At 38.7% G+C, this 17,065-nt stretch overlaps 2 protein-coding genes across 2 annotated transcripts in view; one reads left to right on the plus strand and one right to left on the minus strand.

Annotated features, from left to right (window-relative positions):
* The window catches only part of LOC137924641 (beta-1,3-galactosyltransferase 5-like), a 28,251-nt gene extending 22,227 nt beyond the window's left edge, over window positions 1–6,024 (minus strand). The window contains exon 1 of the mRNA XM_068768061.1: window positions 5,796–6,024. The gene's annotated coding sequence lies outside the window, so the exon portion shown is untranslated. The remainder of the gene's footprint in view (window positions 1–5,795) is intronic.
* A 1,504-nt stretch (window positions 6,025–7,528) lies between these two features.
* On the plus strand, window positions 7,529–16,178 carry LOC137924464 (synaptic vesicular amine transporter-like). Its single transcript, XM_068767851.1, has 11 exons — window positions 7,529–7,622; window positions 7,693–7,815; window positions 8,749–8,904; window positions 9,698–9,877; window positions 10,952–11,050; window positions 11,119–11,159; window positions 12,123–12,333; window positions 12,951–13,081; window positions 13,767–13,920; window positions 14,829–14,959; window positions 16,110–16,178. Exons 1-11 carry the CDS (start codon window positions 7,529–7,531, stop codon window positions 16,176–16,178), a joined length of 1,389 nt encoding a protein of 462 aa, XP_068623952.1.
* Window positions 16,179–17,065: the final 887 nt, after the last annotated feature.

The raw sequence follows: 17,065 nt of genomic DNA on the forward strand, positions 1-17,065 counted from the left end.
ACCGCAGTAAAAATGTACTTAATGAAGTCATACAATCTCAAACGTACGCCATTTTACAAACACGTTGAATACTATTGGCAAAAGACAAATGTTTATAATAATGTATTAACTTATCGTATGGTATAAAGGGTTATGCAAAAGTTTTAATGCGGTTGCGTATAGCTCTGTGTTTGGCACTAATCGGTGTAACATAACTCCTGAAGATGCCCCGTGGAGGGGTGAAACACGTGTTGAGTAATTTGGCGGTGGCGGTTATGTGATTCGCATTGTTTGCCGCATACGTATTTATCAGCGGGCTGGCGGGCGGTACATTTTATTGAACGACTACCACTGCATGTGCGAAAGTGGCTAAATGTTGGTCCTTTTCTTACTTAGGATGGACTTCCGCGAGGTAACGCCTGATTCCATTAAATATAGCTCATTTTCTTTCAATTAACCTATAGTACACATGTGTATCCAAAAATCTAAGCTTTCAGAATTAATAAGTAACGCAATGATAATGTGACAAGAAAAAACGTTTTCAAAATTCGGATTACATATTAAAAATATTTGTTGATTAATAATGTGCTTATATCCATTTGTAAAGTGTTCACTCTAAAATACATATTATTCGTTTAGTTGTTTGCAATGCGACCGCGCCGCGCGTGGTCTAACGCGAGGCCCCGACAGCGCCCGCTCGCGTGCAACGGTCTGCGCTCAGCTGCGAGCCCGCAGTCAAGTAAGTGATCACTTGCACTCAGTTTTACTTAACCCACTCGACTCTACAAACGACAGCCGACCTGAAACACACCGCGCGGTGTTTGCGATGAAGTGGGACAGGCGCGGACAGGCGCGGACATCAAATAGTTACGAGGCTACCATTTATTTGCACGGCTAATGCAATGTTGAATAACTCGGACGTAAGGCGTGTCCACGCAGACGTATTGTTCTGCTGCCAACAGCGCAACGGATTCATGCCTCGGTGTTTGTATCAAGATGCCCCGGTTGCTCAGTGACCCGGAGGTCGAGGCGCGTCACGAATCGAAGGCTCTCGTCTGTATTCTGTGAAGGTTCAAACTTATACACCTCTCTCGCTGGAGGAAGTGTTGAAGATGAGTATCACCGCGACGTATACAGCTGCCGTCAAATAGTAATGCGCAAGATTTACTATACCTGTTTTTTTTTTTAAGGAATAGTAATCAGATAATACATGGTGTTGATATAGTGTTGTATAGTCGTAGTGTCGTGCAGGCCTAGTATTGTGTCGTCACCTTCTGTGATTACTGTGCCGATTAACTGTTTCAAGTTTATCGAGAAGTTTTGTTAATTCTTATGTTCAAAATATAAAATACCATTCAATGTCGGCTTTTATTCTACAACTATAATTATTGTAAATTTCTCGGTTTCAGTTTGAAGATATTGCCAGATAAAATGCATAAAAACCTTTTTTATATACATACAATGAAATGATACACTTCCAAAAATACGGAGTTACAGAGGTTTTTGTGATTACAAAATGCTGACAGCGCCTTTACACAGGTTTCTGTGGTTGTAGGACAGGAAGGGCACCAATCCTGTTCAACGACGTAGTCGACGAGGCGGTGACAACAGCCGCCGCGTCCCAACAACCCGACAGTCCAGGTATTTGAGAATAGGACTGAGGCGTACCCTTCCATTCGTAAAAGGCCACTATAAAGGCGACGAATTTGTGCGCTAAGGGTGTAGTTCCTAACCTATTAAGGCGAATCCTGGGAGGGTAGCTACGCCAACTTGTTTTGTGATATTATGGTACGAGGGTTTTTTTATTTTTTTTTTCTTCCAACCCCTATCATAAGCGAACAGGGTCTTTATTCACATTGTAATCTTTTACACAACTTTAAATATTAATTAAATATCTATACTCGTCTTTCGTTCTTTTCAATGTCTTCCATTCTTTCCTCCAATTTCTTTCACAATATCTTTTATTCATTTCCATACTTTCCCTCAAAACATCACCTCACTTTCTTCGTCTTCCATCCAGAGTTCTACAACAAGGTTCAACGAGGGTTACAGGAGAGAACCAGCTTCCTCTTAATCAAGGATTGAGAGGTACCGATAGATACGGTATATTTTAAATCCTTGGAACACTACAGATTAATGAGCACAACCACTCGGCTGGTTTTAAGTAGGTAGGACTGTCGCATAATTTTGTCTTTCTCCCACAGGACTGAGTATCTTGTCCAGATCTGTAGGTTTCCAACACATCGCAGCGGACAATCAAATTTTTAATTTATTTTTCTGCGAATGACTCTTGACGCGTCACCCTGTCGATGACCTTCCGCTCGTTTACCTGCAGTAATTGCACCCAACCAGTAGGGTTGCCATCTTACTACTTTAATAATAATTAATTGTTGAATTTGTTTCAGAAAAAAGATTTTTGACTTTTATGGAGTCACCGCAGGACACACAAGTATGTACTTTAGTGCAGGGTCTCAAGTTTATAAATGTGTCAGGTTCCTTCGTTTGAAGAACCGCAATTACACACACATATGTATATAAACGGTCAGCCGCATTACAATGCTCTAGGTCACCCAGAGACCAATGGAGAGAGCTTCTTAGTTTCACTTCACGTGAGATATAATAAGGAGATCCGATTACCGTCATTTCTCAGTTCGCTTTGGAGTGTCGTGTGATGGCTCAAACTAGTTATTTAGAAATTGCAATTATCAATATTTATCGATTACAGAATTAATTAATTTATTCGAAAGTTTTATTTTAAGTTTAATCAATAAATAAAATAACAACTGTGGGAAATGTTTCATCAATTTTTTTGTATTGTGACTGGCCAATAACTTCTGGCAGTATAAAATCTATCGAGACAGCCAGTAGTAACATAAAAAAGATCACTTATCACATATTGATGACACTTGACAGGCGTATTTTTTAAAGTTATATAAGTACCATAAAAAGTTAATATTGTTAAAAGAGAAGATTATATTAAAATTTTATTATATATGGAGAATTAATCACAAGCAGGTGGCAGCCCTAACAAACGTCAAGTTGTAGGAGTCTCCCCACTCAAGAGCATTGAGTCATGATATCTGCTAATGCACAAAAACACATTTCCTTTGAAGTACGACCAATTACAATTAATAGACATATCTTGTAAATCCTGTTGAATCATTCAACACAATTCAATGAACCTTGAACGTAAGTTTATTTTAACTTCGAGGTTCATTGAAATCTGTTTTGTATTGTTTAAGATATTAGATATCATCTAATTACAGATTTATTTTAATTAAAGCAATTGTCTTACAAGAAAACATAGAAAATTTGCATTTTTACAGACATTTAGTTGCATATGCACTTAAAGTTATTTAAGCAAACATGCAAAACTTGTAGATATATTTTCAATAAGACTACCAAAATGAACAATAGGAACAATTCTTGTAGTCAGTTGTATAATTTTCGTCTAATTCCCACAATAAATATATTCATTATTGCTATTTAAATTAAATGAAAGAAATATTATCTGCCGAGGAGATTATAAAGAGCAATTTTAGACAGTAATATTAATAAGGAAAAATGTTTTAATAAATCTGTTGAATGCATATTTTAAATGTAACCGATATAAAACTCTCTTGCTTTCAGAAAGACGTGTGTGTAGCTAGGGCCATTGGTAAGGGCTGCCCCGTACCTGTCTACATGTTACAGGTCCAACTTGGCCAGGCACACCATGAACATTACCAAAGTTTTATGAAATACCTTAGTTTTATATCTGTGTATATTAATTGAAGTTATTTGTGAGGAGCCTCCATATCACATAGAAGATAGTTCATTTTAAAATATATCTTATGAACATTTTTCTTCATGGAGTATTGTATTCATTTTATATAGTATTACTTAATGTGCATGAACTATTATGAAAATTTGTATCAGAAAAACAACAGTAAAGCCAACATCTACATAAGTCACCCTGTAACAATATTCTTCTTTTCTTTTCTCACTTCATAGAAACCCTTAATACGGTAGTTAGAGCAATTAATTACTAAATTTTATTTTCACTTAAAAACTCCTCTACACTTAAATAGAATTTAATAATCTCTACAATGAAGTATATTGTAAAAAGTTACACAAAGTTCTCTGCAAAACTATTATTAAATTTATGGAATCTCTAAGGTCCTAATATATATTATAATATCTTAATGATAACAAATCTTTACACAATTAGTCATCACTGCTGGATTAAGTTACATGAACTTGACCCAATAACAGAGGCTGTCAAGTATATAACCTTGTCTATAGAGGTGTTACATTTCAATACACTACACATATACACCGATGCTCCAATGTCATTTGCAAACCACACAGCATTGCGCTGCAAGTGTGCCGGTTTCTTCACAGGCGCTATACGTAGAAAATTGTCAAATCATATAGATTTGACAATTTTTTATTACTAATCATATTTGAATCCATAGTAACGCTACAACAGAGAAAATGTAATTCATTCATTCATATCAGCTGATAAATGCCACAGCAAAGCACTGACTGGCCTTGCATTGCCCACATCAAACAACTTCCTGCAACTTTACTTATGTCATTGGTTCACCCAGTGGGCCTGCCCATACTGCATCTACTGACTGACAGTCACCACTATAGAACCTTCTGACCCCAACAGTCATTGGATGCACAAGAGATGTGCCCACTGCTACTTCACACTAGCAATTCTTCAAGTGACATGGAAAATGTAATAACTAGGATTCATAGAGAATTTGTATGCAGTGGAGGTAGATCAGGAATATTTTACCACAAAATCTTTCCTAAGCTTGCTGAGTGATTTAATCCTATCAGTAGCTATTGCCCTGTTTGTCAGTTGGTGCAAATTTGAGCAATGTCATGAGTACTTCATCCTTGTGTTATGCTCCAAGTTTGGCAGGATCCGGTTCTGTTTTAAATAGTTTCTGCTGTATAATATCTCAATAATTTGGACTATTGGCCATCTGCATGTAATTGTAATCTGATAAGACTTAGTTGAAACAACTTGCTTTTTTCCTTTGTATTTGTAACCACAAGTTACATTGAATATAAAATTTAAATGTTTATATACACATATATATGGAATCCATATTAACTTAAACTAGAAGTGTTAGACTATTATTAAACTTTGGTATTGAAAAATTCATTTCAAGTGTGAATGGGTGAGTAAGGCACAACTTATACTGGCTTGTGCAGTTTCACTACATACATATATACTTCCTTTAGTCAATTTCTCTCTCAGTATCATTAAACTTGTCTACAATATTGCTTAGAACAGACTAACTTTATGTCAATATGGACCCAATGACATGAATTCTGGTAATGAATAACTCATTGTCCAATATATAGTGTCAGTAGTATGTAATTATTCCTATATAAGAATTAAAATAGACGCAACATATTTATTGAAAATTAGACAAATATGGATACAGAAATTGTGACACTCATTACTTCTGAGGATGTGAAAGCCAAAGAATTAAATTATTGAAATTTAACTTAATTTAATTACTTCCTTTCGTATTTATATAATTGGGAAAAAGTTTTTTAAAGTATAAGCTTGGGCAATAAATATATAAAAATAAAAAATAGTAGGAACAACAAATAACCTGCCGTTAGTCGATACACGTTATACACAAAACTAGTTAATTGTTAATAGAAGACGTAATGCAATAATAATTGCCTTGCAAACAAAAAAAGAGGACTGTTAATCGTAATGAATGCAGCCGACGAGGACGTAACAAATTTAAACTCGTGCCTCGCAAAAAAATATTCAGATGAATATAAAATCGTATGGCACTCACCATAACGAGAAGGGAGAATGGGGCGGTAATCGTGGGGGGCACAGGAGACCTTATGTACGGGGCCTCGCCTCCTGTCCAATCCTGCACCGATGCGTCGCCGGGTACCGACTGCGTACGTTGTATGTAAGACGAATTACTACATCACTCCAGGCAATATAAACTCACTATGTCCGCTCGCTGCTCATGTCCGACAGAATTAACGTATTTCCGACAACTAACACCACCACTCACAAATCTTCGACTGGACTAACTTGACATTGACGCTTGTTAAACCTATTGGACACTTGACACTGACAGTTAAAGTGGGTGCGTTCCGTTTTACAATATTGTCATAATACCGTAAGAAAAAAAAAACTTAAAAAAATCTTTCGTTTTCTTTACGTTTAAGCAAAAAGTAAATTAACAATTTTATTGAATACAATAATCTATTACTTCAGTAATTTAGCATTTTTTATTAATTATATTTACCCTTTTGCATTTCAACGAAACATTCTTACAAAAATCATCCAGTTCATTTAAATTTTTATTCGCAATAACTAAGGCTATTACTATGTAATAGCCTTAGTTATTGCGAATAATAATATATGAACAGTAAATAATATATGAATAATAAATGAACAGAATAGATTCCTAACGGAAGCATAGCAAGGACAAAGGAGAGGAACTCAGATGGGTTACTAACAAGCGTGTAATGAGAAATGGTAACGAGCCGAGAAATCACAGCTTTTTTGTATCTTATGTTTTGTTTACCATACTGTGTCAAAGGTTTTTACTTGTGCTTGTGTGATATTTTAAAATGGATGTAGTCTTCTAAATAAAATGACACTGTGTAATGCTTTTTATTTAAAAAAAAGCCTTTGTTTAAGTTTTAAAATATGAGTCCATAAACACTTACTTTACTCCGGACTGCTTTAATATTTATGTGATTTTTTACTCAGAATTTAAAAATCTTGACTTCTTCGCTGAATACAATTTTAAAAGTATGAAAATAACTGTTCTACTGGCTAATAACTTTAGGGATACATTTGACGGGTAAATTTTATTTATAATTTTTATTTATTCAAAAGTTACTTAAACAGGTCCAAAACATAATACCAATCCAAAACATAATAAATTAGTACAAATACTGGTTCAGTATAGAATTTTAGAAAATCGTACGTCATTTCGGTAATATATAAAGCTAGTGTGTGTCGATTGCTTTTAATTTTCCCCTATTTTGCTTCAAAATTTTGACATGGTCTTTTATTTATTATCTATTTTAATTTATCAAAAAGGTTTTAATGACAACCGTATAGTATATGTGACTACAGAATTTATGGGAAGTATCTTATTGTATTTATAAAAGAGTAAAGTTAAAATCATTACAATAATATTATTAATTTAACTTGCAAACATTCGCAGCGGCTTCAAGCTAGGTAATGTAATAGGTTCCCACGGTGCGGGTTTTACCTCATACTGGAAGCTAATAACATCATTTATTATAAGAATTCTAGATATGACAAATATGTTTTATAATTATTGTATTAGTTGCTAAATAAGTCATAAATTAAATTAAAAAATATCTGCGTTAACAAGTAAACAGTTTCAAAGGGTATAATACACAATCATCCGTGAGTATCGCGGGTGTAGCAGAAAATTATATTAGGGTGAGTGCACACGCGCGGCTGAGCACTGATTGAAGACGCAGCAGCTGTTATCGGGCCGGCACACGCCGCGCGACACTTTCCGCCGCCATGCCGGACGAGCGCACGTCTGCGAGCGGCCTGCTCGCATTCGCTATCGTGTACCTAACATTCTTCCTCGACAATGTTTTACTAACAGTACTCGGTCAGTATTTATAATGCACTTGAACTGATGCTATGAACAATTGTAGATGAATCTGTTATCATAATTGTAGTTCCTATAATTCCGGATTGGGTGCGTGGAGAGTCGCTGGCGCTTTGGGCCACACACGACGCCCCGCTCGTCAAGTTTCTGAACACCACGGTGAACAAAATAACTACCGCTGATGAAGACGAAGGTAAATTTATGTTCCATATGAAGACAGGGTCGCGTTTTCCTACTCTTTTTCTTACAATTCGCTCTATTCTTAGCGTTATAAAATACCGTATCTTTCTATTACTTTCTTTCCGATACTAATTTATCGAAGTTTTGGTCTACCTATGCGTTTACCTAGCAAGTCAAAACTGTGCCATATTGCCGATATACTAGGGTAGCTCATTTAGCTTCTTGTAGCTTATCGTCAAGAAGTTAATTTATTTATAACATTCATTAAAAAAACTAGATTTATTTTTTGTGCAGTAAAACTATGTTATTATCAAAGTACATTTATCTGATGGGGGGTTCTTGACAATTACCACACACACACCACGCTCCTCTAGTCTCCGCATTTACCCACTTCGAGCCACTGTTCTGAGATCGACAATCCAACTGAAAAGTAAGCGGCCTACACCCATCACATGCGCGGCTTCCACTCCAAGACTTTCCACCTCATCGGCCATCACCCAAACGACAGATGTGATTGGGTCACTTCATCTACAAGCTACAGATCACAGAGCCCCATCAACAACTTGAATTTACCATCCCATTCCTTCAGTATATATTTCTCTCCATCGGTCGCTAGACAACTTGTCCGTGGATCATTCTGTAAGTTGCTATGAGGGACTATTTGTTCTTTCATTCCGACGGGGAAGCCTTCTCTAATTCCTAGCTCTGCTCTAATCATTCAATCTTTTTCGCCCACTATTTGCGTTATATCACTGCTAGAGATAGGCTTTCTCCTATGTCACCTGTGAAACCGGTTGAAAGCGGCCTGTATTCTGCGTCTTAACATTATATTATATTTTATCCTTGAAAAATTTTTAAATTTTACTTTGTCTTGAAATTCATTATTTACTTCGTAGCTCATAATTGACTTAATCCATGATCCAATGTGACGTTGGATATGCTGTAGGCGTGGGGGGCTCCCAGGCAGCGGTGGGCGCCGTGCTTGGGGCTAAGGCGGCCGCGCAGCTGCTTACGGCTCCGGCCGCGGCCTGTGCTGTCGCCCGCCGCGGACCAGCTCCCGTTCTGCGCGCCGCCACCGCCCTGCTGGCCGCGGCGGCTGCAGGTGACCACTAATATGTTACTACATTCAAATACCATAAGGGCCTTGTCAGGTTAAGAGCACGAGCCACTCAAAGTTACCCAATAACCTAAAGTAAGCGTGTCGACGGGCGTGTGTCGGAGAAAAACCATTCGTGGACATATTTGTTATTTCTTCAAAAGCAAAGAGAATTAAAACCGAGTCGGTTTGTGTGTATGTTGTATGTATACAAAGACTATTTACAATCATGACTTTAATCTAAACACAGTGGCAGTGATTCACTGCAGGTGTCTGTTATGACATCGGCATTCAATTTAAACAGTTTTAGTTTAAAAAGTTTCTGGTCGCAGCAATAACATATAACCTCAACTAACCAGTTTTTCAGCTTCCTATCGAATATCTCAATGTTACCAATTGTACAAAAGCAGTGATAGTGTGCGCCAGGCAATAGCAACCCACTTGAGGTATTATCGACGAGTGACCGCCACAGCCGAGGTCCTCTCGTGGGGTCGCTCGCGTCCGCCGATGTCATCGACGACCTTACGATTCGGAGCAAACGTAATATGTAACAGCACCAACCGTGGCGCACCCGTGAGGCCGCACCCTCTGCACCACACTGCTTCGAACCCGCGGTATCAGCGATGCCATTTGGACATCGATTAGCGTCCGAACCGAAAAAATGTCGGTAAATTGGCGAAAATTGTATTCTTGCGTTAATATTTTTATTTAATAATATAAAAATTCTTAAAATCCTACTTTTAAGTAGTGCCGGCTTTTAAGCAAAGCCCGCAAAAATGTTTTCTTTCTTTGTGCTCAGTTTTCGGTTGGTGTGCGCGACGCGGGTCAGGTGCTTTGGGAGCAGTTGTCGCAGGGCTGGGCCGAGCGGTGCACGGAACAGGAGCCGCCCTTGCTGGCGTAGCTGGCCTTGCCCTGGCGGCATCACTTCCGCACCAGCGACGCGACGCCGTGGCCCTATTGCTTGGGGCCGTTGCCCTTGGTAACTTACGACACAGTGAAAGCGATCACCTTTTGATCTTACAATCCACTAGAATATGTAACGCTTAAAATAAACGCTCGAGTGTGACGCCTTGAGTGAGTGAGATATCCATTGGAACATCTGCCTAAGCGATCTAATAGCTTGACGGCCTGTAAAACGAGACACTTGTATCAAATAAGGCTCCGAGCCGAGTACCATTCAGTGGGTGTTCATTCCATCATATTATTATATTGTTTGCCTTAAATCACATGTGATCTTTAAAGGCTCTATTACCACGCTATCTATTTACCGGCAACTACAAATAATGAATAATTTGTAATGGTTGCAAGTGTACGTCCCACTAGGCGTCTATTGCCAAATGATGACAAAATCCTAGAAAAGCCTAATTTGAACTAAAATTAAGTAAAATTCCTGTAAAGCCTCCATCAACTTAAAATAAAGCTGTTCGAAGATATCATGAAGTGAGAAGAGCCCACAGCAAATTCAGTCGGTTCTGCGTCAGATCCACTGACCATGATGACAGTGTTTAATGGAATCAGGCGTTACCTTGCAGAAGTCCATCCTAAGTAAGAAAATGACCAATATTTAGCCACTTCCGCACATGCAGTCAACCGCCACCGCCAAATTACTGAACACGTGTTTCACCCCTCCACGGGGCATCTTCAGGAGTTATGTTACACTGATTAGTGCCAAACACAGAGTGCCGTTGTGTGAATCTCATTGTTTACCGCATGCGCTTTTATCAGCGGGCTGGTGGGCGGTGCACTTTGTTGCACGACTACCACTGCATGTGCGGAAGTGGCTAAATATTGGTCCTTTTCTTACTTAAGATGACAGTGAGCAGACCTTCCGGGCATAATGTACCCGCTTTGTTTCATTCTTATCCAATTATTGTGACCCAGCACAAATGAATTTAGATTTCAGTTGTATACAGCTTGATTATGTCTAGATGTCAAAACTTTAAAGGAGTGAATGTATAACTCATTTGTCAGCAAAAAACTTTAAAGCTTTTACATTACTATTACCAACCACACCGTATAAATACAAACGTTGCTTGAACAAGTTCCTCCACAGGAGTTCTGGTGGGATATCCATTTGGAGGGTCGGCTTACGCTCTATGGAGCCCAGCTGCTCCTTTCCAACTGATCTGCATCGCTCTGCTGCTGGACCTTGGTATGGATTAGCTCTTCGCAATTTGGACAACGCATTTTACAAAAATTGTTACAAAGTTATTGTTGCAGGTTTACAGTTCGCGTGTTTGAAGGACGAAGATCAATATCAGGTAAGAGTTATCATTATTGGATCTCTTATAAAAATTTTTATGATTACACTTGGTCATATCAAAGGTTCAATTATACAAACATTTATGCCATGGAGTAGACTTCATGCTTAAGTTATTCTGCACAAGAAGTCTAAATCTTTATAAAAAAAAACGTAATCGTGTAGCAGATAGCCGTGTGGTCCGAATCAAAGCCGCGACAAATCGCTGTTTGCTGGCAGCACAAGACCGGCCAGTGCACATGACTGAATGAATAAAAGTCCTTCTTTGTCATTACGACCAACTGACTAAACTCCTTGTTTATAATGTTTATCAATAAGCAAACAGCTTATTGATAAACAATCAGCTTTTTCGAGACCAGTTAAAAAATTATTAACGATATAAATTATTACGAATATTAAACCGAGTAACCATTTAAGCTTAGGTTTTTGCATCGTCACACCATGAAGCGTCTGCTCAAGAGTGAGCTCTTGAAGGCGGGATAGCTAACAAATTAAAGAAACAGTCCGAGCAAATGCTATGATACGGGCCTTCCCGAGCTTAGGTATTACGAAGAGATTTAAAGTATCTACGAACCAAATTTAGGTGATGCTGTTTTAGCTATCACACTTGTATCTACAAGTCTTATCACCCAATTGCTCACCCGCGAGTCCCGACTGACGACGAACTTTAACCGAAGTGAGAATATTCGACTTATTGACAACGACAACGGACGTCGAGTACCCCCTAAAGTGAACCGCGCTGATAAATGTTTCCACAACAAGCCACTCACATGCCGCACGGAAGCCCGGCATGATACAATGTTATTCCCGCAGATTCATAAATAATAAATGACCATGCGATTTTGTAGGGTTCCGCGTGGCATAATTTAGGATAGAATACCTCTCTCTACTCCGAAGGCTACTGACTCCTAATTGTAGAGCGAATGGACAAAGAGCGTGTCAGGGAACAAATGGTGCTTTTTAGATCCATTGCAATCAAGTGAACAACAACCACACACCAGAGACGAAACCGGAGTCCGTGTGGCGCGTGGGGCGACGGGGCGCGGCGCTCGAGTGCGCAGGCGCCGTACTCTTCACCACCAGCGTCATGGCTGCCCTGGAGCCCTGTCTGCCGCTGTGGATGCTAAAGAGGTTCCATCCAGAGAGATGGCAAACTGGTGCCGCCTTCCTACCAGGTTCAGTGAAGCTAACACTATCATCATGTTGATGAATTGGCGTCCAGTTTTGGACATAGAGCTCCTAACTTGATTTCCAATAAAATCGATAGGAATAATTAAAACTTTTACATGTTAAATAACTGCAAGTGAAATTCTTAGGTCATGTAATAATGATATATAAGAGCGCAATTTTGTATGTACTTTTCAGATTTCAGATGAATATGTTGAAAATAAATAAAATAAGGCTTCCTTCAACATTTTCGTCTGTCCACCTTGTGAACAGACGCCCTTCGCTATACTTCCAAGATGAAAACCGTAAAGACTAAGAAATCTGGAAGCAATTGTTCTGATTGGAGGCCTTTACTCAAACCAGTAATATTACAGAACATTAGCTGACCATACTAAAACTAGATACATAATGATAAAAATGTCCACCAGTTGATGTCTTATGGCTAAGATAATGCTGATGTCGATGATCTCATTCGCTCATCGTCTACTTTATTTTGCAACGTTATTTTGCTCCAAACTTGTCGTTTTGTGTAGCTCTGCTTGTCCATTTGTTTTTTTAGTAGTTATGGTTGTACGTGGCTTTATTTCTTAAGTACAAGGCAATGACAAGTTTTATTTGTTATCAGACAGCTTGGGATACCTAATAGCCACCAGCTCGCTGGGCGCGGTGACGAAGCTCGTGGGGGCAGAGCGCGTTGCGTTGGTGGGACAAGTTTCGGTCGGCTTAGCCGCTCTAGCTATACCACACGCCACATCGGTAAATATTATCCTTTCTTTGATTACATATGCTTTTAATTTTTTTTTCACAAGTACCATCTAAATATGCCTTCAAGTCGTCACGTATGAGACATGACGACTATCATTTTTATACATATCCTTATATATTTATATTAATTTTTAATAAATTTGTACACGAAAACATAGATATTGACTATACCATTTTCATCGCAATTGTTCCATATCTTTCTTCCCATAAAAACCATTGTCGTATTGGTAAGACTGAAATATAAAAAAAATCTAAATTTACCGTACCTGACTCGAGTTTTATATATACGTGTATAATCTATACGTATATGGTAAAAACAAATAAAATAACAGGTATGAATAAAAAAAGTTCGCTAAATGGGTAAGCACATAACTCAAGTATGGTACCGTCAGTTTGTTTCATTATCATCAAATGAGCCGACAGACGCACGCTGCGCAATGCAGGCCGCCCCCGATGATCTTCCAGCGACTTCTCGCAGCCTTGACTACGTCGTTGGTCCACCTTGTCGGAGGCGCACCTCCGCCGCGTCTACCAACACGGGGTCGCCGCTCGGGAATCTTTCATCCCCAACAATTCAGTTTGTTTAGCTTCTTCATTTATTTATATTCGAAGATAAGTATATAGGATCCCGTGTACTGCACGCAGTTAGCCGAGTACAGTCATCTGGTGTGTGCAGGTGTGGGGGCTGGCGGGGCCGCAGCTGTGGCTCGGCGGCGGTCTGGGCGCAACTGACGCCGCTCTGGCGCCGGCGCTGCTCTCGCGTCGCCCGCGACGAGTCCCGCAGCTCGCGGCCCTGCTCCAAGCCGCTGCCAGTGCAGCTTACGCACTAGGTCTCTCTCACAAACTCATTTCTTAGATCAGGGAGCGCTTGAAACCCTCGTAGCTTTAAGTCAAAGAGTACCTCAGAGGAGAATTCAATCTGATTGTAGTTTCCGTCCAATTGGACTCTTCTGGAATTCTGCTCAACACACACACACAGTCTCTTTAAATGATCCTGTGTGTACAGTAAACTATACTGCATTACTGGTTATAGGTTTAAAAGCTTTAAGTGTTGAATGTATAGCACATTGGTCAGGAGGTCAGGCTTTGATACTTTTGTATCTATTTCAAGTGTTATAAAAAGTGATTTCTCTGTAACATGGTTGATTTTTAAGAGCCTTGTTATTACACTGCTTTCCTTAATGTAAGCCTCGTGCAATCTTAGCCCTGGGGCTTAACACGCCGCCCGACTGACAGTATTTTTTCCCACGGGGAAATACTTCTTAGAATATCCTTTCGCAGCATTTACAACGAAAAGCAATCTGGGCCCATACTTGACTTCTACCAGCAGTTTATTTTTAACGTTTGTTGTCAAAACGAAGGTAACGCTTTTAATATATATTACTTTTTATCGCCACGGTCCAGTGCTACAATGGTTTTAAATAGAGATGGAGATACAGCATGTTATAGTACAGATTTAGTTCGTATGCCATTGCGGGGCCTTGGCCTGTGTGCGGGTATAATCTTAGTCTAAAAAAATAAAAAGCATTACGTCGCTAAAACTCGGTGCAGCTAAAATAAAATTTTCTTGAGCAACTGGAAAATAATATTATATTTATTACACATAATACATATAAAACACACAAAATTAGGAAAAGAGTACAAAACAGAACCAACAAATCAACCCCATCTGTAGTGATACAGCCACGACATCGAATGGCAGGCGATGCGTAATTTTGAAGGTCGATTGTTCACATAGGTCCAGTTGTGGGCGGCGTGCTGTCATGGGTGGTGGGCTTCGAGACGGCACTGCGGGCGCTGGGCGTGGCCAACCTCCTGTATGCTGCGCTGCTGTATCAGGCGCTACGTGCTCACCCGCTCTCCCCTCAGGTAGCACACCACGTTACATTTCTCAGCGGTGATATCCAAGGCAAGTTGTCCATACACAGGCCGCTTCCATCCGGTCATGTTGAAAATATATAGAGGAGGCCTATGTCCTACAGTAGACGTCCTGCAACTGAAATGAGATGATAATTATTATAGATGCCCAAGCACCTGGTTCAAGTCAATTAATTGACATCAAGCTACGTTGTATATTTACCGTGTAAGTGACTGTAGACACCGATCCGCTGGGAGGACTATGAACGCAATAATGACGGAGCAGAAAATTATTAAACGATCTGCCTGCTTCCTGCGATCCATACCGGTTATACTAGTCTCTTCAGTTTCTCCCGCTACTTCTTATTTTTCTTGGGTTCAGCTCCCCTTTGGGCGTAACTAACTTATACCTTTTTGGGGACCCCTTATCTATATGTTTTTCTTATGATCCCCATCGAAGGCGTTAGTGTCGGCCAGACAATTAATTTATCACTGATATATTAAAAGGACTCATTGAAAAGTTGATTGCAGAGAATGGTACAATATATGTTAGCAAAGATTTTGCGGAATTCTTCCTAGGGCCAGTAGGTTTTGGAGGTAATTTTTAAACGAACTACAAATTAGAAATGTGTTGCTTAGAGTTGTAGCTTGATCAATATCAAGCTTAACCTATATCTATACCGATTCTTTGAACTATGAAAACAGTACACAACCAACACCAACCGCCAATCAATCACAAGGCGAGAACTATAGTACAGCGTTCTCTTTCGCACGACGTAAATTTAGATTGAAAATTAAATGAAATTTATCAATTTTTCATGTGTACATTATAATATTAACCCTGCGAATTGGTAATTGAAACTTAATTCACGTGTAATCAACGAAAATAAATAAAAATCTACGAAAAAGTAGGCTTTCTCCGGCAATTTATTTACAATTAACAATTGACCAGATTTTTCTCTGTTGTCTAGATTAAAAAATATTATGAATTTATGTAAATTTAATTTAATCCAATTATAAAACTCTGGACTTTTAGATTTTAGATTTCGTGATGGAGTATCTATACATAATCACGAATGCAGGACTAGGATACTGCAACAATAGATAGAAGCGGTTATTAATGCCATCTGTTGTAAATTCAAATGTTGGTTTATGTTCGTAGTGGGGAGCGGGGACTCCCACCGACGATGACAGCGACGCAGATGGCGAAGAACTGACGCCGCTGCACTAAGACGTCTACCCGGCGTTGCTCGTCAGATCTTCACACACGGAATCATCTTTCAAATTTATTGTACAATTTTAGGAAAACTTTTAGATTTGCCATAACCATTATTTAGAAATGCTTACAAATTTCCTGATAAGAAGATTCTACATATCACAATACTACATAATACAAATTTTTTTTAAATATGACATTGTAATAAATACATTTAGTTTTACTGTATCGTCAAATTGAACAGAGAATCGAAAGACTCGTGCTGCACAACACGCGGCAGCACGGTCGCCTTCGACGAGGCTTAAGCAATCGTTCGCTGTCAGTCAAATATTTTTAATAATTAACTGCTTGGCAAAAATCAAGATCCGAATGACAGTATAACGTTATAGGGAAGTTTTTCAAATTAGATTCTACTGGCATTCTTCTCCGGCATTCTTAACCTGTGTAGAATGATCACTGTAAATGGTCCTAACTGGATAATAATGTAATTAAGTAAATGAACAATCAATTACGTGTTAATTTCAAATGCTTCACTTGGCATCGTAAAAAAAATAACAAAACAATTTATCGTTCTTTAGAAAATATTTATGTATTAGTCAGTACTTTGACATGCTTTTATTTTACGTATGATTTTTTCATGTGTATGTGCATATATATTTTAAGAAAAACCTGTAACATGTATCTACTAGTAATGTAGTAAAAACAGTTTTTAATCATTTAATGTGAAGAGTTTTATTTATTCATAAAATATTGGAGGCAAAAAACACTTTCTGGGTGTTTTTGTTAATTACCTCCCTGTTTGTTATCCCATCCAAGCAAAACCAATTCTTTCAGATGTTTTTTTCTGAGTCCATGACAACAGATAAAGACTCACGACAGCCCAAGCCCAAATAACCCCATGC

The sequence above is a fragment of the Battus philenor genome, unplaced genomic scaffold (genome assembly GCF_028537555.1).
Source record: "Battus philenor isolate CCGP_79_NKW_IND1 unplaced genomic scaffold, ilBatPhil1.0.hap1 SCAF_24, whole genome shotgun sequence".
NCBI classification, from domain to species: domain Eukaryota; kingdom Metazoa; phylum Arthropoda; class Insecta; order Lepidoptera; family Papilionidae; genus Battus; species Battus philenor.